The sequence below is a fragment of the Odontesthes bonariensis genome, chromosome 22 (genome assembly GCF_027942865.1).
Source record: "Odontesthes bonariensis isolate fOdoBon6 chromosome 22, fOdoBon6.hap1, whole genome shotgun sequence".
NCBI classification, from domain to species: domain Eukaryota; kingdom Metazoa; phylum Chordata; class Actinopteri; order Atheriniformes; family Atherinopsidae; genus Odontesthes; species Odontesthes bonariensis.
The window spans coordinates 4,463,592-4,486,017 of NC_134527.1; the positions used below are offsets into that span (position 1 = coordinate 4,463,592).

The 22,426-nt window shown below is 43.2% G+C and overlaps 1 protein-coding gene across 2 annotated transcripts in view; it reads left to right on the top strand.

Annotated features, from left to right (window-relative positions):
- The first annotated feature begins 43 nt into the window (after positions 1-43).
- Positions 44-22,426, top strand: part of ghrb (growth hormone receptor b) — a 31,567-nt gene continuing 9,184 nt past the window's right edge. Inside the window, exons 1-4 of one of the 2 annotated variants that reach the window (XM_075455885.1) lie at positions 44-108; positions 8,745-8,832; positions 18,359-18,494; positions 20,668-20,846. In XM_075455885.1, the coding sequence (XP_075312000.1) occupies positions 8,754-8,832; positions 18,359-18,494; positions 20,668-20,846 (394 nt within the window). In that variant the 5' untranslated portion in view covers positions 44-108; positions 8,745-8,753. Of the gene's footprint in view, positions 109-8,729; positions 8,833-18,358; positions 18,495-20,667; positions 20,847-22,426 lie in introns of those variants that run through there. The other variant, XM_075455884.1, reaches the window with a different exon arrangement.

The window sequence follows — 22,426 nt, forward strand, 5'->3', positions numbered from 1 at the left end:
GGAACAGAGCAGGGTAGCCCGGGGAACAGAGCAGGGTAGCCCGGGGAACAGAGCAGGGCAGCCCGGGGAGCAGAGCAGGGCAGCCCCGCTGTCCGCTCCGCCGCAGCGGTGAGTGACTTCTCCCGTCTGTCCTGCACGTTGCTGCCTGTTTACTCCCCTGAATGTGAACCAGCAGGATGATTATCTAAAGAAAGCTGAGATTTCCCCCCCTTAAATCAGTCTGAGATCATGTGGGGAAAAGTTAAGAGCCATCCCTCTAAAAGTGAAATGGAGTGATAGTTTTAATGATTGATTATAACAATATTCAATATTTTTTGCGTATAAATGTTTTTGCATTAATATTTTAAATGTGAAATAGATGCTTTAAGAACCATATTCTTGCATACTTTCTTGTCTGTTATGCTGTTGCACCTTTCACTGGACTTGTTAGGATTTTTCCTTGTGTAATATATCCCTTTTTGCCTTGAATACAAAGAGTTTTAACTCTTTTTTTTTTCTTTTTTCTTTGCACATTTGAGTCCAGCCTCAAGGTTGAAAAATGTTTAAAAAAATTTAAAGCGTTATTCTTGTGGTTACTTTGACAGAGGAGAAAAAATTTGGTTCAGTTGGAAAATAATAGTTCTGTTATTTCGAGCATTATTTGGTACAAAAGCTGTATGGACCAAGAGAAAAAAACAAGAAAAAAGCCGATTATTTGAGGCAAATATGTGTGTTTTGGAAGAAATGGTTGCCTTGTGCTCTGAATCTTAAATGGAAAGAACCATCCAGAATAAAGGCTGTGATTTAATGGGGGTGTATCAATGCAAGAATGGGTTCACATTAAAGGGGAAGTTCGTTTTTTTTTTTTTAAAGCTGGACCTTATTTATGGCATTAAATACCTTCATCTACTCACCGATAACAGTTTGGTGAAAGTCGGCGTCCTTCGGAAGATATTTATGGCGTGTTTCCACGAGCACGCAGTACCTGCAACCAGGTACACTTTTGGTATCACCTCAGCCCTGGTTCCAAGCGAGCCGAAGCGTTACTAAAACGTGACGTCAGCCGACTGCCTTCCACTGATTGGCCGATGAGTGTCGTCACTGGAAGCGTCATAACCGCGCGACGACCAACTAGAATGTAAATAAAGACAAGACTCCACATTTTACTGCTTCAGTTTGTACTGCTACGAGATGGCTTCGCAGAGGAAATCCACTCCTTGGTCGGTTGAGGAGGTCCGGATTTGTACGTTGCTCGGCGCCGTGTAAATGACGTCACGGAGGTTTCGCGTAGCCGTGATACTCTGTTGTAATGGAAACACAACCAAACCGAGCCGTGCCGAGCTAGTGGAAATGCGCCATTAGATCACTGGAGATCGGCGTATATCCATATAACGGGAGAGAACAGGGCAGAGACCATACAGCCTCTAAATAAGGCATTATCTGTCTTTATTTCACCAATACTTTAAGACCAATGAATGAATGAACGCGTACTATTGCACTGTTAGCCCAGAGCTGCCGTGTTGTTGTTATCTGGGGCTTTGTACACACGCGTCTAGTGGGATGACGTCATCAACGCGCACCGCTGCAGCACAGCTCATTCACTCCATCGTACTCAAAGTCGTCAAAATCTGCTAAATATAGTAGTGTAGAAAGCCCCCAATAGCAACAACACGGCAGCTCTGAGCTAACAGTGCAATAGTACGCGTTCATTCATTCATTGGTCTTAAAGTATTGGTGAAATAAAGACAGATAATGCCTTATTTAGAGGCTGTATTGTCTCTGCCCTGTTCTCTCCCGTTATATGGATATACGCCGATCTCCAGTGATCTAAATATCTCCCGAAGGACGCCGACTTTCACCAAACTGTTATCGGTGAGTAGATGAACGTATTTTATGCCAGAAATAAGTTCCAGGTTTAAAAAACCCCAGAACTTCCCCTTTAACAAACTAAACAAACCATGAAATACGTTGGGTTCGTCCCATATGCAATGAAACAGAAGTCCAAATAAATGTTCTATATGCCTTTTCCATTCTGTCCCAATTTGATTTGTTGTACGGATCTGAAGTGCCTCTTTTCCAGAAGTATTCAGACCCTTTGCTGTGGCGCTGCTGGTTGTCATCAGGTGCATCGGGTTTGCTTTGTTGGTTCTTCAGATGGGCCTCGAACCCAAATTGAGTTCCATGATGGCAAACTTTCAGACGTAGTTCTGTGAGGCCAACGCCCGTATGGTTGCAAAGTGTTGGGACAAAAACCAAAGTCCATCCAGCGCCGTGCAGACTGACAAAGCATCAGATCAAAAGCCTGAAACCAACCCTAAAGGTCCTTCCTGTTTGGATCCTGAGTATTTACAGGCGACGCAACAGGATCCCTGTTGTGTTTGGGTCTGTTGGGTATTTATTTTGATCTAAAAAACAGTTTAAACCATTCTAACAACTCTAAAATTCCCTGAGCAACAGTGTTATTTCATGAAAACGATAAACCTTGGATGAAAGGATCTGGATCCAGATCATTCTAAACCTCTGGTGCGGGCTCTGAAGTAAAACGAGACGAGGCTTTCTATTGGTTGAGACTTTGTTTGACTGCAGTTTGCAAGTGAGGAGGAAAATGGTGTGCAGGGAGAAGGTGATGAAGACATGTTCACTTTGTAATATTGTCTTTTAGGTTCAAGGAATCGGGACATGTTGACTCTTTTACCTCATTTAACATTTAGCTAACCTGGAAGAATATCGCGTGTTGGAGCACCTTTGTTGTTATAGTTACAGTCCTGATCGGATGGTTATCATTTTGCTTCATTAAAACAATGTCGACTTTGGAGAAAAACAGTCGTCATGTGTGTTTTTCAGAAGACTAGCTCGGCTGAGTTTGCAGGTTTGTGTCGTGTTAACTGTGTTAGCCGACTTTCTGCAGCTTCAGGCGAGCAAATAACTTATAAGACAAAACAATAAAGCAAAACGAGGGACTTAGTGTGGCTCGGAAAGCAATGAAAACCGGCCTTGAACTTCTACCGTGACGCTCGTAGCGTCCCCTTCTCTTCATCCGAGTAGATTCCGTGCTGACTGCAGCAGTGAGGTGAGTCGAGTCTGTTGCTGTTACAGAATCAGTGTGAGTCATCCCAGAGGTTAAAGACACAGTCAAGTGAAAGTGGCGAAAAGGAGCATCACTCTTTCAGTGTTAAAGGGATAGTTCGCCTCTTTTGACATGAAGCTCTATGACATCCCATATCAGCAACATCATTTATGAACATCTTCTTACCCCCTGCTGCGTCCTGTGAGCAGAGTTCCAGCCTCGTTTTGGTGTTGACGAAGGTAGTCCGGCTAGTTGGCTGGGGTTTAAAAAATAAAGCGTTTTGCTTCTCAAAACAATATGCGTTCAAAAGAGTAATACATTTGCATCTCAAAATTGTTTTCCAGGAAAAAGTCAGACCTCACAATCGCTTGGCCCTATTTTCTCTCCCTTCGTATCACTCCCTGCTGCAGACAGCCGCGCCTGTTACGGTGTTTGCTGCTCCACTGCACTTCGGTCTGCACGGTCTACACAATGTTCATAAATAATATTGCTAATATGGGATGTCATACAGCTTCATGTCAAAAGAGGCGAACTATCCCTTTAATGTTTTATGTTTCAGGACAGAATGACAATAAATCATCTCACCAGGTCTTCAAACGAGGTAAATACATGCTCAGTGTTTGACATATTACGCTTACACTGGAACAAAAACTAGAGAAAGATTATTTACACGTGGAAAACATTCAAGAAAACTGTCAATCCTCCCAGAAGCGAACGTTCCAGCAAGTTCCCTCTCAGGTCCGACTGTGTAATGTTCTGAGAAAACATGGAGCTGCGTCTCTGCAGGCATCGGCGTTATTGAGCGCCAACAACGTGACTCGTTTGGAAGGGTTGCAGGAGAAAAAGCCTCCTCTGTCTGAAAAGAACAGCTCGAGTTTGTAAAGCTGCACCTTAACAAACCACAAGACTCATAAGCTTTCTGAAATGAAAAGATGCTAATTCAATAGAATAAGATCAGAAAATCAATAAAACAGACTTTAGACTTGAGTAATTTGTTGCAGCGTTCAAGCCTTTAAATGGCCTCTCTGACCAAAAGTCCGAATCCTGTAAAGTCACTTACAGAAACTTCTGTTTAAGAAGCTCAATACTTTGTTTCCTGCCAAATGTCGAAAAACATCTATTGCCTTCAAACTAGATACTTTGTGGGGAACGTTTGATACTATCTCATCTCTCCTCATACGACAATCTCTTAAGCCGGGTTCAGACCGCAAGATTTACACTCAGTGAGGTTACATGGCTCTGAAAGGATCAGATTATTGGCTAAATTACAATCAGAATGAGCTGAGCGAGGGTAATTCTCCTTGGATATATGGCGGTGAATGAATGGGATCAGAGGCACAAAGCGTGTCATACCCCGGTATGATAGGTGGCGCTGTGCCCATTCCAACTGTTGCTAATAGAGCCGCTTCCTGTTGACCTCTTCACCACCAACAACAACAACAAACTCAGGCATTGGAGAAAGATGGAGAACGCAGAGCCAGATGAAGCTACGTCCCTCTACATTTGCTCTGTGATGAGCTGCTTGTTGCACAAACTCGATGCCCAACGGAGCGTTCTCCATCGCGTTGTTTGTTTCTTTCTGACGGCGACAACAACAGGAATATCGTCTCCTTTGACTTCCGGGTCACGACCCCGGGAAAACATCTGGAGCATGCGCAGAACGCAAAGTCTGATTCACCACGAGCTTCAGCGTCTACAAGCAGGTTTAGAGTGACTTTCAACCCAGTTATCTCGGGGTCTGAATCCGATCCAATTCTTAGTCAGATTAATTAACATGCACTTAATAACTCAGTCTGATTGTAATTTAGCCAATAATCCGATCCTTTCAGTGCCATGTGACCCCACTGTGTGATGTCGGACCCAGCCTCTCTTCGTATGCGCTCAAGTTACGGAGCTGATCTGTGACAATGGGTCACGTCTGACTGGTCTTTATCCAGCTGTTCCAGCTGCCATGCCGACAGGCCCCTCCCTCCTCATTAACATTACATTGCAGCTCCCCATGGGGCCCTTTGCACGCCTAAAATCTGTCCACCTCAACATTTCCCAAAGACTCCGAATTCTAATGACTTTAACATAAAGACGAGATTTAATTCACTATTGACAATAGCTGTTCCTATCACACTCTTTAGAGCAGCTCAGATACATTTCACATACACGTGTGAAAGGTGGTGAGAGGGAATGAAAGGGGTCTAAAGGTGAAGCTCAAACTGGCGCCACGTCCTTCCTGAACTCCATTTCAACAGGAAAAAGCACAAATAGTCAGAAACCTGTTGCTGAGATAGCAGCTGTTAAACAATCTCTCATGTGTGCAGATGGAGGGATGTTGGAGCACGGGGTGCAGAAAATAAATGCCATTAATTCACTGCAATCCAGGTTAATGACACCAAGTGGATTGTTTTTTTTTTAACTTATAATCTTTGTAATAGCAATGAGCTGAAATTGAGAGCCTAAACTCTGGATTACTGCAGGATTACTGATTAAATTTTGAATATCTTTAGTCAGACACGAGGACAATGCCTCCCAAAAATCCTGTTTGAAGAATATGCGACCTCTGCAGGTGAAGTGTAAACATTTGCTCCAAGTGGTGAATGACTGCATGGTAAAAAGGGAAATATATATATTAACTAGGGCTGGGCAAGTTAACTCGTTATTATCGTGTTAACCCATTTATTATTTAACGCTGATAAATATTTTATCGCGCATTAACGCATGTTTTTTTAATTTATTAATTTATTTTTTTTAATTTTTAAAAATCAAACATTTTGGGGGGCTTTTGTGCCTTTTAATGGATAGGAAGGTTGAGAGACCGGAAAAGAAAGTAAATAGCGGATCCACCAAACATGGAGAAGGGTACGGAACTTTTACTCGGCCGTTTTCATTTTAAAGTTCTTCCAGACAGCGGAGTCGACAGAACCAAAGTCATCTGTAAACACTGCCAAGTTGAATTGTCTTCTCAGCGTAGTAGTTCCAGTCTAAAATATCACTTAAAGGCAAAACACACAACTGATAGCAGCAAGTCATTCAAGGAAACAGACAGTGGAGCGAGGCTTCTACATAAAAACTACAGAAAGATGCTGATGTTAAAAGTGTGTTTGCACAACAAATGTTATGGCACTTTCATTCATATGGCAGCACATTTAAAATAAAACTAAATGCTGAAAGCTATACACTACTTTTGAATTCATCTTTGGATTTTGCGTACAAATGCGATTAATCAGGGAAATAATGTCATTAATTAGATTAAACATTTTAATAGTTGCCCAGCCCTAATTTTTATTAAGTATTAATTAAGGCTTAATGGTGTTTCCTAAAGGGGGAACTGTTAAACCTGGCAACGCAGCCCGCTTAAACCACCTGCACGCTAGCTCCTTTAGCCAGCGCGAGATGCAGGCACAATGGATCGGTTTTTAATTAAAAAAGGGCAAAAACCAGCACAAAAACCATGCTCATCCTGAATGTCTCACTATGATTACAACAACAAACAACAAATACAACATGAAGAAAGTCAAGGACATGCACGCCAGCTTCCGCTCATCCCAGTATAAAGGCAAATGTGGTCTTTAATTGAAAATGTATTGGCTGTGTTATTTCTTTTTTATATGTACAGGCATGCAAACTTGCCACCTTTCGGCGAAATTCGCCGTTTTGAAATCAAAATGGGTCATTGTTCTGAATCGCATAGATCCGAGGAGAAAAAAAAATGGGGGGGGGGGGGGGGGGTTGAGCATGTCAACTAGCGAGTGAAACTGTGAACCTCAAAACTACACTAGACCTATCACCGCCGCTCTCTTGTCGTGACAACAAATGACTGACAAGAGTGGCGTGTGAGGGCGAACCCCTATTCCCCCCCCCCCCCCCCCCCCCGGACCCCACACGGTGGAAATTGCGACAAGGACAGGTAGGGATTAATGTTTACAGTTGTTAACTTCTGAAGCTAAAATGCTACAATTTGACTGATGTCCTGAAATAGTCTTCATAACGAATTGTGTCGTTAGATCAATTAATGTGCTTTTAATAGTGTCTTTAATACAAGTGTCAGCTAAATGTCTTGATAACAGACTTGAAATAGTCTACAATTCCTCGATATTTCACCGCCTCACAGAACGCTGTTTGTGTTAGTGCTACTCGAGGTAACTGTAGAGTGGCTAACTAGCGCCTTCCACACAAGTTCAGGGCTTTGCTAATACTTTTAGCCAATGTCAATGGAGACCTTAATTGTCGCCGGACTTGGCTTTTTAACGAGGTATGCCCCTTCATAATACCCTCCGATAATCACGGAAAGGGAACATTTTGCCCATTTGAGGAGGTCGTTTCATTCGTCGTGAGTTTATCAATGCAGAGTCCGGAGAGCTCTGCCACAGGTCGTATTTGAGAGTGTGACCCCCATCCCCTCGCTGTTCGCCCACACCCCCGTTGATGATGACAGCCTACAGGTGCACTCGTGTTCATCCAGTATGATGCACCATCAATCGAAGTTAAAAGGGGCACAATGTAGGATTACGTAGTGCTCGTGGCATGCATGTTTCAAAACTTACACTGTCATGAAAAAATGCCGTTTAACTAAGCTTGCCGCGAGAATGTTTTTCATGTTAGAGTGCCAGCTGTCGATACAAATTTGTCTCTGGCGGTACGTCAAGTGAATTGCTGATATAAGTTTTTCCCGTGGAGCTCGTTTGGCTCGGCGTGGCAAACGTTCACTTTCATGGTTTAATGACAGCGGACCGCGAAAGTGGTCGGGAGAGTTATCGTTCACTTACTAATGACATACCGGTAGGCTATTACTAAGCATAGGCTGTCTTGGGGCAGTAATTAATTAAACTTTTAATCCTACATACTTGTAGTATTCCTTTAAGGACCATGGGACTAACTTTTTCGTTAAATTTAATGTAATTAAATGTATGATACTACAGTTAAATGCTTTTGAAGACCTGTGATGTTATATGTCAAACACATAGGCTAATAGTACAGTAAATGCAATTGATAGGCCTACTGTACCTATAAATTCATCTTTTATGCTGCACAGCTGTTCTCTACTTAATGCAAATGGGACATACTGTATATTTTATAATATATATTTTGTATAATTTACAACTTAATGCGTCTCATGTTTTGATTTCAGGATGAGAGATTTAGGAGTGGAGGATGCTCTTTGTATTAGTTAGTTATTTTGTAGTGTATTTATTAATTCAATAGTTGCACTTATAACACAAACTACGAAATCCACTTTTCCGCGCGTGCCGTGTGTCCGTGTACCCTTGTCACCTTTTTCACCCCTGACCAGTTTGCATGCCTGTATGTAGAAAAGCATATTTCCAAAAGGGGACTTTAGTATGTTGTCGTAAAAGTGGCTCTTCCCTTGATTTTGCTCTGCTAATGTGGTGCTTGTGAAAAAAATAGTGAGTATCACTGCTCTAGTGAATGGAAACTGGACTTCTAAATAACAAATTCGCTGCTCAGAGAGCATCAAAGGTTAAGAAATGCAGAAGGAACTGTTGTGCTTGGCAGAAATGGTTCATATTTTAGATATTCATTGCCAACAGAGCTCATCCAGCCAAATTGTGTTTTATGGAAACGTGATTGGATAACTGATCTGAAGCAGCCTGTTTGATGTTGTGTGGGTGGGTTGGGCTTTCATGGCTGGTGCGGTTCATCTGGGTGGACCTGAGAAACTAACACTAGCCACATGTTTCCACTACAGCTCAACACCATGGCTGCTTTTCTCAGCGGGCTCCTCGTCCTCCTTCTCATCCTCACAGCGTCAGCGCTGGATCCAGACCCTGAACAAGGTAAGATTTTTGATTTTCCGTTCACTCGTGTTGCATTGGAAGAGTTTAACTCGGCTCTAAATGATGCTTAATGCACACCACATGCTGACTTCTGTTGTTTGGCATTTGGTTAAAGCCCAGACTTTGGTTTTAGTAAACACTTAACATTCCATATGAAAGGGGGCTTTTAATTTACTGCTGCTGAGAGCTTTTTAAATCATAACAAGTGTATGCTTGCCGTGCAGCTTTGGCATTTAGATGAGCACAACATGTGTTGCACAACACTGAAGCCCTCCAGAGAGAGCCAGCAGATTTCCAGTGAAGTGGCTCACCAGGAATTCTGCAGAGCAGAGAGCTCCTGAGTCCTGAACAACGGGAAACTGTTCAGCGGGGAGGCCTGCTCCGCTGCCTCGGTGGCCGACCAAAGGCTGTGTTTTCACACGTGTTGTCCACACACATAAAACTGGGTCTGGTTTTCCCGTTTAAGTCCCCCGCTGACATCCTGTGTTTTGTCTCGTTGTGTAACGCTCTGGGTAAGTGAGCGGAGCTGCCGCCGAGGACGTGTTCTCCCGCTGCTCGGCTTTGTTTTTGTGCTTTTTTTGTGGCCCCGCACACAAGGCCGCTGTGTGTTGACGCGAGCGCTTTATCACCGACAGTGAGGGCCACCGGCCTGTTTGCAGAAATCAGCGGATTATTCAGAGTTAATTTGAATCTCTGCCGTCTTCTCAGACTTTGTTGAGTGATTCCCGTTGGTGCGATGCCACTGGGATCTACAGATAAAGAGCTCTGCACATAACCTGGTGAAAAATCTAAAACCTGTTCATGATTTCAGTGTTTCTCCTTATCATTTAGACTCAGGCTAACAGCTATTAGCAGTCAGAGGCAGCAGAGACAGCCAGTCTACACCGGCCAGCTGCCTCTAAACCTTAGATTCACCTTATCTATTGGTGAAAGTGGTGATGAACCTGCAGCTAACCTTTTTAGTGCCTTTATTTTATATCATTCTGCGGTGATAATACAACAAAGTGCACTCAGATAGCAGTAACTTTACCTCTGCTGGGAGTTTTTATTGCAGTATTGCAGGCAAAACATCCTCTCTCACACACAAAATGGTTTCTCCAGATGTATCTTTTTTGTTACTACTTACCTTTGCAGCCTTTTGTTGCCCCCGGCGGCCCACCGCTCCAGTGCATGGCGTTTGCCTCCATGAGTGCGTGTTCAGGTGCCAACCTGGATGGGTTCGAATCTGACAATAAATCTGATCTTAAACCTATGGAGGCATGACGATGCCATCGAATTTGGTGTGTTTTTCTATTAATAAAGTTAATAGACTGACATCATCTATGAAATTTCCTCGGTTGAAAAAGCTTTGACATTTTTACGCCTCGAAGGCAATAAATGTTGTTTTTTGTGGAAATGAACTTGTGTGATGACCTGATACGACCCCGCGCCATCGCAGATGCTGGATTTTGGAATTGTTTTTGGTGATAACTGTGTGGATGATCCTTTTGGTCTTTGATCTGGAGCACACGGTGTCCCCCTGTTCTGACCATAATAAACATTTCCACTGTGATGTGGTCCATCCTCGATGCCTTTAAAAAAGTATCCGCTACCTTCTGCATTTCCTGTATTTCTGTCTTACAAGCTAAAATTTTTGTAATGTTTCTTTCGTTCGATCAATCAAATGGGCCCGTTCCTTTGACGGTGCAAAATATTTGTGATTGAAATAAGTCAGCAGCAGGTTTCTCTGGGTTTATCAGTTATGCCTATGGCAGAACTGCCCCATCTCCTTTAAGTTGGAAGAATCCTGTTCTTTTGCATCTTTAAGTTCTGCCACAGACTCTCTGTCAGATCGAGGTGCCATCTTTGACTTTTAGTTTACTTATCGTCGTCAACAAGCTGCAAGGGGAACCACAGAATCAGTCTCAATTCTCTGAAAGACTCAGTGGTTAGAGTGGGTTGATCAAATTTGGTGGACACTGGACTGACAGCTGGAGGGGTGGCCACGGTCGAAGTGCCCTTGAGCAAGTCCCTGTACCCCCATGCTCCCCGGGCGCTGTGATTGGCTGCCCATCTGTCTCCATCTGCTCGTGTGTGTGTTCAACAGGAACCTGGATGGGTCAAATGAATGTTCCTTTTATGTAGCATCATTCTTCCAATAATGACCTACTGGTGCTGCCATCACCGTACTTCACTGTGGGGATGGTGCTCTTGAAAATGATGAGAGGTGTTGGATTTGCTGATCTGATGATGGTGTCACTAAAAAGCTATCTTATTATTATTATTTTTCTTTAAATATAGCGCTTTTCTGGTCTAGTTGATCAGTCACAGGCTGTGTTCCAAACCGCATACTTCTCCTACTACTCATACTAACTTTTTGAGTTACAATGCGAGTTTGAGTAAGCGAGAAGTTCCCGGATGCATACTAGATTCACCGAAATGTTGGGTATGCATCATAGGGTTACTACTCATACTCAAACTACCCAAGATGCAACGTTACGTGATGTCGCCGATCGTCATTTCCTGTCAAAACGACTACCTTCTCGCCTGAAAATGTTTCAAATGTTTCTAAAGTTTACAGAGTTTAGAGCTTAAGCGAAATCAGCTTCAGGCCGGCTGATTTTGGCTCGGGCAGGAGCGAAATGCATTGTGGGTAAACGCTCTGCATACTGTCTGATCGACATTATACAGTATGCAAGTATGTAGTATGCGGTTTCGAACACAACCACAGTGTGCTACCCTACAAGCCACATTCACCCAGTCACACATTCACAGAGCACGTCTTAGTGGATTTTCACTGGCTGCAGAGGTCTTTTTTCCTGGATCGCACACCGATGGACACATCAGCAGGAAATGTAGGGTTCAGCGTCTTGCCCAAGGACACTTGGATACGTGGCCCAGGGAAGCTGGGAGTCTAACCACCGACCTTCCGATTTCAAATCCAAAGTGTTTTTTCTTCCATGACACCCAGTTTTCTTGCGCCTCTCTCTTAGGGTCACCTCTGGCCTCTTCGTCACCTCTCTGATTGATGCCCTTCTTGCCTGGTCAGGGTTCTAGCTAGGATGAAATTATAGCGTAGTGGTGTAGGCGAGGGAGCGAAGCGACCATGCCCGGGGGGGATGGTGCGGAAGGGGTGCGATGTGGAGATTTTGGAAATTTAAGGGAAAAACTGGCCATTCTAGGGGTACCCAAAGGAAGAAATTGTACTTTAAAAACAATAAAGTCTTAATGGGAGATGTTCCCATCTTTGCTTTTGGTTAATTAATTCAGTTAATAGAGGTGAAGGTCAGAAGCCCCCGGCATCAACAGAGTGTCTGCCCTCAATCTCTGTGCACCACTTTTGGGAGTTTACGTGCTCCCTGTGCTATTTCACTGCAGTTTCGTACAGCTGTCTGTACAAACGCACCTCCTGACTGAGCCGGGCTGCGCCGTCTTTTCAAGGCAAGCGCCAGGCCTGAAACGTCATTTTGACGCCACGGTCCGCCACCACCGTGACAGACGCGACAACCAAGCTAGCGCCTTCAGTCAATCGCGCCTCGTGGAGAGGAGTGTTTCCTGTTCTTTTCTCGAGCGCCAAGTCAACTGCACGTTCAGCTTAAATGATAACCTGATCAGCTCATCACATATTGTATGTAAGAAGCTTTGAAAAAGCACACCCACCTTGACCGTTTTTGCTTACTTCAAATAGGGACGGGTTAAAATAGGCTACAGCTATTCTAACATGATTTCTGCCGAATCCCCTTACGTGTGCGCTTCTGCGTGTGAGTAACCATGGCTACGGAGCACTCTTACCAGAGATTCTAAGAGCCGTGGACGCGGAGTGCCTCTGTCTGGAGCTACAAGCCCTTTTTCCATCAACGACATGATTCGCTTTAATTTGATGCGCATCAAGAAGTTAGTGCGATACATGTGATGGAAAAACGGTTAAATCGCTAGAACGCCTGTTTTGTCGCATTAAATCAATTCGCTCGAAATAGGTGGTTCAGGGCTAAGTTGTATCGTTACAGAAGTGATGGAAAAGGTTAATGCGATTCAGACTAGCCACGCATGCGCAGATGGTATCGGTAAAGCGCGAGGATTCGAATGTTGTTGAGCCGCTCAGCCGCCCCATTTCACCTATCCTGTCGGTATCAAAACAGCAGCAACAACTAGTAACAACAATGTCCGATGATAAAAGAAACAACTGGTCGAGAGCAGAGACTCTGCTTTTTTTAAACACAATTCGGGAGGTCCTGAAGCAGCATAATTAATTCTCGCCTCGCTCTCATCGATGAGAGCGAGGCGAGAATTAATTATGCTGCGGATGAAGGATCCTCCTTCTTAAATTTCTGACGGCTATAAGCTGACATAGCAGCACTAGCAGCATGTTTAGACCTCTAAATAAGTAACTAGCCTAATAAATAACGAAAGCCGGTGGTGAAAAGGTACGTAGCCTTGAAAGTTATAGCAACTGTTATAACAGGAGGCTGACAATAACAGCGCGAGCAATTAAATTCCCGCTACCGAGCATTCTAATTCGCTAAAATTCGCCACTTTTGTAATGGAAAATCATCTGATCGAGTCAGAATGATGCGCATCAGCACGTTCCGGTGATGTCATTTTATTTCGCTAGAATCGTCCTGTTTGATGGAAAACCAACCGAACGCATCTTATATCGCAACAAAGTAATGCGATATAACTTTTAATTCGCTACAGAATCTGATGGAAAAAGGGCTACAGTTTCGTCTGCAGTTGTACTGACAGGCAGCGCAACCTTTCTTGGCTGCCATCGCGAAAAATGTGTCAAGTTTGTCAGAAAGGTGAAAATGGCATTGATCTGGCGTTATTGTACAAATAAATACAGACAAAATGCCGCTACGCTGTATTGAAAATAAGCGTAGCGGTCCAAAAATGAGCGTAGCGGGCCGCGACGCAAGTTTGCGCTAGCTAGAAACCTGCTGGTTTGGGGAGTTTCAGCGGCATGCTCTCTTTCTCAGCAGGTTCGTGGATTTAACGGCGTCCCGGAGATTTTTTTGTACTCTTTTGCAACTCAACTGGAATTTCGTATTTCTTCAGACTTTGCCTGGTCGTCTTCACTGTCGTTACTGACTCTGAGGCCTTTCACAACAGGTGTATAAATACTGAGATCGTGTGATGTAAATACGCCCTAAGGGTGGATTTACCCGATCTAGAGTTCCTGTAGAAATCCCAAAATATGTCCTTTTTTTCCCCCACTCTATTCAGACATTTTGGACCCAAAACATAATCTTTTCTTCAGTCGTTTTTTATGCCTAAATCGAAATGAGTCGACCAGCACACACCGTTTTTCCCATTAATAAACTCCCACGGTTCACATCGGAGGGTAGCAGCGGGCTGACGTGGTCGTTAAAGTTTGAGAGCTTAATAGAAGCTGTATGAGACTTGTTATTTTAAGATCACCCAGAATAAACTCTTCTCACTTCCCAGCTACTCTGAAGCCACCAGCTGTGGATGCACTACTTCTAGGAATTGATTGGACTCCGTGGGGGGATAATGAGTGTTGTTTTTTTCCTGCCCGTGCACCCCTGTTCCTATCATTAGGAAACAGGAAATTGGCTGTTAATGTTTACATTTGTTGACTGGACTCTTCACATTTCACCCATACAGCCTGTTAGCTCAGTAAAAGGTTTTGAAGCATAATCTCCGGTGAGTGCATTGTGTAGGAAATGGCTTTTCTAAATGCCGAACATAAGGCATTTCCCCCTGAGGGCGCACTGATTGATGTCTGAACATGTGACCCTCTAAATAAGCGCTTGGCCTGTGCGCTCAGAGCTAAGACATTAATGGCAGCTTCCCACCAGCGCTCAGTTAAAGGAACGACACACAACAGTCATCATCCAGAGGGTGTGTAAACAAAGATAGACAATGAGCTATGTTCTCCATCAAAAGTATTGGTCTATCCTTGGAGGGAAATTCATGTTTGCTCCCATTTCCTGATTCCCTCCGAATCCCAGCTTAGAGGAAACGCATCTGGGCTTATCAGAACAGATTGAGCGAGGATGTTGTGCTTCACCCTGAAATAGACTTTTGGCGGCATAGGGAGGGAAGCCACGATGTAAACATGTTTACTTGGTATCCCAGCGGCAGTTCGGCAACTTTATACACTGGAATCACCAGAACGTCTGAGCGTTCAGCAGTTCTGATGGCCGTGTTCAAAGTGCAGTCTGGATCTGCTGCTCATGTGTTTGCTTACAGCACAAGTGAACTCTGCTTGACAGCTGCTGAGCAAACACAGCAGCACTTACTGTGACGTGCAAGCACAAAAGGAGGGCTCAGAGTGTGCACGTCTGTCTGCCAAGAAGGACCCAGCTGTACACTAACTTTACATTAGATATCTCCTCAGGGTCTTCCAGAGTTTGGCATGTCAAAACTTTACCTTCTTTCCTTTTTGCCGGCTTTATATCACTCCTTTACTCCCACAGTCGTGAAGGAAAGATGTAGAAAATGACAGAAAAAACAAATTGAAGTCCACATGGAAAAGCATTTTACTTTAGTCCTAATATCACAGAACTAAACTAGGCTTCAAACTGACCACAGAACCCTTCTAAAGGTCCAGTGTGTAAGATGTAGTGACATCTAGTGGCAAAGTTCAGGACTGCGACCAACCGAATAAAATCCCTTCTTCGTCCCCTTTTAAGATATTAGAACCGGATTAGTTTTTAAGTGGTTTGGTTTGTCACAAGTGTGTTTATGATACAGGATATACTGAGTACAGGTACTTGGTTAAACTAAAATGTCGGGTTTTACGCATCAAAATAAGAGAACTTTGGATAAATGTGTTGATTCTTTTATTTTTTACCCATATTCCTTCCAATTTGAAAGTCAATATTTGGTCTGAGCTCCTTTATTCTCCAACTCAGCCTGAACCCTCGTTTCTTTAAGGAGTCTTCAGGAATAGTTTTCCAGGCTTCTCGAAGGACTTCCCAAAGCTCTTCTTTGGGTGTCGGCTGCCTTTTGTTCCGTAAACATGAAATCGGATGCCGAACGAAACGAAAAACAGTAAAAGTCTCAGAAAATATCTCTATTTTTCTAGCACTGCACAGATCTGTTGTTATCATATCCAGCGGCCCATAAAGGAAGAAAAACAGAGACTCTGGCTGTGTTCGAAACAGCATACTTCTCCTACTACTCCTACTAACTTTTTGAGTTAGTAAGCGAGTTTGAGTAAGCGAGAAGTTCCCGGATGCATACTAGATTGGCCGAAATGTTGGGTATGCATCATGAGGTTACTACTCATACTCAAACTACCCAAGATGCAACGTAACGTGACGTCGCCGATCGTCATTTCCTGTCAAAACGGCAGTTTCAAGCTAGCTACAACGAGGGTAGATTCACTTCCTGTTTTCAAAACAAAAGCACCAATTGTATGGTAATGGCTTTCCCTATGATAAAAGGCAATGGGTATTTTATTTTGTGAAAATAACAGGAAGTGCGTTGCTCACTGCGGCTAGCTTTAGGAGCGCCGAATTCGTGGGAACAAAATTGTAAACAGCCGGTATTTTGTCAGGTTTTCAACACGTTGGGGATCTAAACGACTACTTTTCTCACCTGAAAATGTTTCAAATGTTGCTAAAGTTTACAGAGTTTAGAGCTTAAGCGAAATCAGCTTCAGGCCGGCTGATTTCGGCTCGGGCAGGAGCGAAATGCATTGTGGGTAAATGCTTATATACTGTCTGATCGATGAGTATGCAGTATGGAAGTATGCGGTTTTGAACACAGTCCATGTTATAAAGTGAAACCGCTCTTTAAATGTGAGTTTCTGTTAAAGCGAGTTAAGGAGTTAAAATACACCACTTATGATAATCTTTTCATAAAAGATTATAGCGTAAAACTGGCATTCTGCAGTGAGCAGAACTACTTCGTGCCACCACATCAGTGCCATAACGTTCCAGCAACTACAAAGCAAGTTATTACTATGAAGGGAGCCGCATATACAAAAATACACCGTGCACAGCAGGGTGTCAAATGGACTCTCCTCCTAATCCCGAAGAAGAACATTTCAAAGGAGGATCTGGTAAACAGGTTATTTTTACCACGTAACTTCCCTTCTCAGAAGCAGCCCCGAGGTATGCATCATCTGCTCGAAGCGCGGCCTCTCGGCCGTGAAAGAGCCATCCTGTTCTCACATTTATCAGCACTCGGCCGCCCTGGGCTCGTGTGTTGATCCCCCCTGAAATGTTGACATTGGTCAGCTGATGCCCTCCGGGTCGTACAATCAGAAGTGTTCGACAGCATGTAACTATATCTGCTGATAAAGACCCTAAAGGTCGAGAGGAGAGGGGACCTTTTAAGATGTTTTGAAGAACCCGATCCTGTTTTTTGTTGTTTTTACGCTTCAAGTTGAGAATCACAAAGAGACAGACTGACTATAGGGATGCATTATTTGTTATTTTCTTTTAAATTAATAGCGTGTGTGGCCGCATAAAATGGGCAAAAGATGAAGAATTCATTGTCCTTCTTCTTGTAAATTATGCCATATTTGTTTTTAATCTATGAAAAAAATAGGTTTTCAAACAAAACAAAACGGTGGAATAAAGTGTTAGAACATTTTATTGTATTGTTTTTTTCCATAGTGATTAAACAAGAGTGCCTTCAGCCAGAGGCTTCTTCAGCCAGAGGCTTCTTCAGCCAGAGGCTTCTTCAGCCAGAGGCTTCTTCAGTCAGAGGCTTCTTCAGTTCTTCTTTCTGCCTTTTCACGGCAAATAAAGAAGGGTTTTGAATAGAGAAACCATGACGCTGATCGTTTGCTGTGGCCTCCACAGTCACCTGATCGAACGCCAGCTGGATATTATGGCAGATTTTGGACTTAACATAATAGACGGTGCTCTGTACCCTTATCATCAACGCAGCAAATGAGGGAATATCTCCAGGATGGTAGAAACAAACTCGAGCTGCCCTGAAGCTTTAGATTGACCTCAAGATTTGAACATTTTCCATCTTTTCACACGTGCACGCATAAAGGCATCATTGGATGTTCCTGCCGTCGTGCATCAGCGCAGTTGATTTCCAGAAAGTCTTTTTTTTTTTCACTCGCAGAGAAAAAAATGTGGTTTTTATTTGCGATCCTTTGCGTTGGGTTGGGAATTGTTTCTCAGTTTTGCCGTGTGAACACAAGACACACAAACGGGCTGAAGCCTGCTGCTGACAGCTGTAGAAATATGCGCCGTGCACATATGGTTTGGATTTAGAGGCAGTAAAATCTGATCTACATGGCTTTTTCTGTGCAAACGGGTTTCTGAGTAAAGCGAAAACAAACAGATTATTCCACGAGAGCGGAGGCAGTGAACTCCGCGGCTGCAGCTTTCTCCTGACAGGCCATAAAACGACTTCCAGGAAAAAGCCCTGCGGCCTGGCTGCCTGCTGGATTCAGGTTACAGCTTTCTCATTGCTTAAGAGCAGCTCAGTTGTCCTCCAGATGCAACAAAAGCACAGAACAGTAAAGAAAGCAAACTGATATATATATATTTTTTTTATTGTAAAATGTGTTATTAGACGCGTAATTTTCCTCTCCTTCTCCCTTTCTCTAAAGCTCCCCTTCAGCAGCGTCCACACCTCACCGGCTGCGTCTCCACGAACATGGAGACGTTCTGCTGCAGATGGAACGCCGGCGCCTTTCAGAATCTCTCAGAGCCGGGAGATCTGCGCCTGTTCTACGTCAACACAAAGTGAGGGGAAAGACTCGGTCCTCACAAACACACATTGTTTGCATTTGAATCTAAGGTGACAAATTTAAGGTCGGTTATTTCCAACGAGACGAATACGTCTTAGGAAGCAGGAAAAGGAGAAACAAAGTAAGGAACACAAGAGCATAGAAGGAATAAAACATTCGGGGATAATGCATAGAAACCGGGTGCCCCCATAAACTAGCCCAAACACTTTCTGTGCCGACACGCCATGACTCGTCTGATCAAGGCTGCTTTATAGATCTTATGTGTACAAACCTTATCTGACTCAGGTGCACCGGCTCGCTCTCTGTTGACAGGGCGAAGTCCACTTTGGGGTCACCGTTGTAACTTTGTTACTTTTAAGATGTATAACACAGTCTGCAGAAAGTGCATTTTTTTAGGTCTATTTTCAGGTGTTATTTATATTTTGTATAGGGCTGGGCAACAATTAAATTTTTTGATCTAATTAATCGCGATTAATCGCATTTGTACGCAAAATCCAAAAATGAATCCAAAAGTAGTGTATAGCTTTTAGCATTTAGTTTTATTTTAAATGTGCTTCCAAGGTAGGAGGTGGCGAGCTGTCTTATCTTTGGTGTTTTTCATGGATACGACTAAAGAAGTTAGAAAGAATGTTGTGTCTTTGTGACAGGCTGCTGATAACAAAGAGCCTGAAGATACGAGTTAAAACGGCTTCTTTGCTAAGTTGTCTGTTATGTGTCGACACAACACTGGTTCATCCCTTGAATTTGATGTTTTTTGTGGTGGGTCAGTGTTAAATGGCGTTACAAACTAGCTGAAATGGTCGGGTACAATTACTAGAATGGGGGGGTGGAAGAATGAAATGCCTTCAGAAAGCCTGGAGAACTACTTAAAGCGCTCCAGAGTTGCCAAAACATCTGGCTGCTTGGAAGCAAAATATAGATGAAGAATGAGGGGCGGCTCGAGACTTTTAAAAGCGCTGTAATGCGCTCGTTACATCATTCACTAACAAAAGAATAGTCGAGTCGGGATACAGTGATTCTGACTCAAACAACTGTGATTTCAGAGCATGAGCAGAAAAATGAACGGGCAAACTGTGCAGGAACAAAGCTTTGTCACAGAGAGGACCCCTGTCCCAAACTCTCAGGCTGTGTTCGAAACCGCATACTTCTCCTACTACTCCTACTAACTTTTTGAGTTAGTAAGTGAGTTTGAGTAAGCGAGAAGTTCCCGGATGCATACTAGATTATCCTAAATGTTGGGTATGCATCATGAGGTTACTACTCATACTCAAACTACCCAAGATGCAACGTAACGTGACGTCGCCGATCGTCATTTCCTGTCAAAACGGCAGTTTCAAGCTAGCTACAACGAGGGTAGGTTCACTTCCTGTTTTCAAAACAAAAGCACCAATTGTATGGTAATGGCTTTCCCTATGATGAAAGGAAACGGGTATTTTATTTTGTGAAAATAACAGGAAGTGCGTTGCTCACTACGGCTAGCTTTAGTAGCGCTGAATTCGTGGGAACAAAATTGTAAACAGCCGGTATTTTGTCAGGTTTTCAACACGTTGGGGATCTAAACGACTACTTTCTCACCTGAAAATGTTTCAAATGTTGCTAAAGTTTACAGAGTTTAGAGCTTAAGAGAAATCAGCTTCAGGCCGGCTGATTTCGGCTCGGGCAGGAGTGAAATGCATTGTGGGTAAACGCTTTGCATACGGTCTGATCGATGAGTATGCAGTATGGTAGTATGCCGTATGTAGTATGTGGTTTTCGAACACAGCCATAGTCTCTGCTTTGCAGCATATTTCTCAGCAGCAGAAGCATGTGTTGTTTTGAGTCAGATTACAGTGTGATTTCATTTGAATGGAGAAACGTAGCGGCGGTGAGGGAAATGTGTCCACACGGCAGCCTGTGCACATCATTTGAGTTCAGAAAGGGCTCGAAAATGTCTTTGTTCCCGTGTTATTACATCAGGAATGCAGCTGCACCCAAACTCTCCTCCACAGCTGCTCCCAAGGCAAACTGTCAGCCTTGTTTTTCCTAATCTAATCTGCAGTTGGCTTTCAAAGTTTTGGAGCTCAACCATGCCCGGGGGTCACAAACACTGTCCAACAGATGTGCAGATAGAACCTGCTTTGTTGAGCAGATTCGTAGACTGACTGTGTTTCCTCTCACTCATCTGACAGCCCGCTCGGTGCACCCCCTAAAGATTGGAGCGAATGTCCTCATTACAGCACCGAGAGGCCAAACGAGTGCTTTTTCAACGAGAACCACACATCCATCTGGACAAATTACAGGCTCCAGCTGCGCTCCAGAGATGAGGGTGAGCTCTATGCCGAAATCAGCTTCGAGGTTCAAGACATCGGTGAGTTGACTGCCTCGGTGCCCCATCGTGATCCCGAGCTTTCAAAAACAAAAAAACATGACACGAGCTTCGGTTTTCCACTGTCAGTCGCTCTGAAAAAGCATAAACAGGGCTGCTTTTGTCTGTTCTCAGACAAAAATGTCTACTTCTGTTCAGTGTAATACAAATAAAGAACCATCAGAGGAAGTACACCGACTCAGGTCGTATCGAGCTGTGGGGCGACTTTATGGAACAGTCTGGAGACAGAAATAAAACAAAGTGCAAATATAGTTTTGTTTTAAAAAAAGGTACAAGAAAATATTTTTAAACAAGTAGATGGAAGAGGAAGGACGATGAGGGATAAATATATGAATAGAATAGGGTTTATTGTTATATTGTAATTTAATTAGTATATGGTATATATTTATTTATATATATATATATATATATATATATATATATATATTCATATTTACAAGGGTATGTGTAGTATATATTTATTTTTGTGATTTATATATTTATTTAGATATTTAGGTAGTGTATATATGGCATATATTTATATAGGTGTATTGTAGTTAGAATATTTACAAACTGAAGAGTAGTTAAAAAGGGAAACTAAAAAAGTATTGTACTTCTTCCCATTCCTTTTTCGAACAGTGTGTGGTGTTTTGTTATGTATTAGCACTTTATGATTGAATTTTTTTATTTTTAATTTTTTAATTTCTCTCTTTCTTTCTTTTGTATGTACAAATAGTTACATACATTTTCTTTTTTGTACATGTTCGAAAATAAAAATCTATCAATCAATCAATCAGGTGATCCCCCAACTTTACCCCGTGTGCCACGATGAGACTGACGTTTGTGCTTCTGAGCACAAATATCTGAGTTCTCCAGATCTTTCAGGTCCCCAAAGAACAAAATCGTACTTACTGTTTTTTGGTGAACCTCTCATATATTTATTTATTTTTTCAATTTTTTGGGGGGGAGAGACAGGAAGCAGGAGGCAGAGAGAGGGGGAAAGACATGCAGCAAAGGTGCGGGACTCAAACTGGGGCCAGCTGCAGCGAGGACTATAGCCTCTTGTACATGGGGCAGGAAAGGGTTTTCATTTATTCTTAGAAACATCACAACATGGAGTCGATGATTTTCCAAAATGTGCAGATATTTGTTATTTCTTGGTGATGTACAAACCTGATTTCAGCTAAAGCTAAGAAAAGAGTAGTTTGCTAATTGATTTGAATTGGGGGTCCAGCATTCTCCTGCTGAAATAACTACCGAACCTCCACTGGAAGACGTTTTCTTTGACGGCAGCATATGTGCCTCTGGATCAGTGCCACCTTCACACGAATGCAAGTCAGCGTTGCCCTTCATACTATCTAAGACGCCGGGTTTTGCACAGTTTTTGCTCATCACAACCTGGATGATCTTTCTCGTCTTTGACATGTAGAGTCAGGTGCCGGATTGGTCCCAAAAGCAGCTGAAAGGCGGACCGATCTGACCACAGAACATGGGTCCAACTGAGATGAATATCTGGCTCCCTGCTTGCTTTACGCAGTCTGAGGTTAGGTTTCCAGATGCAGCGACAGGGAAACTGGTTTTCC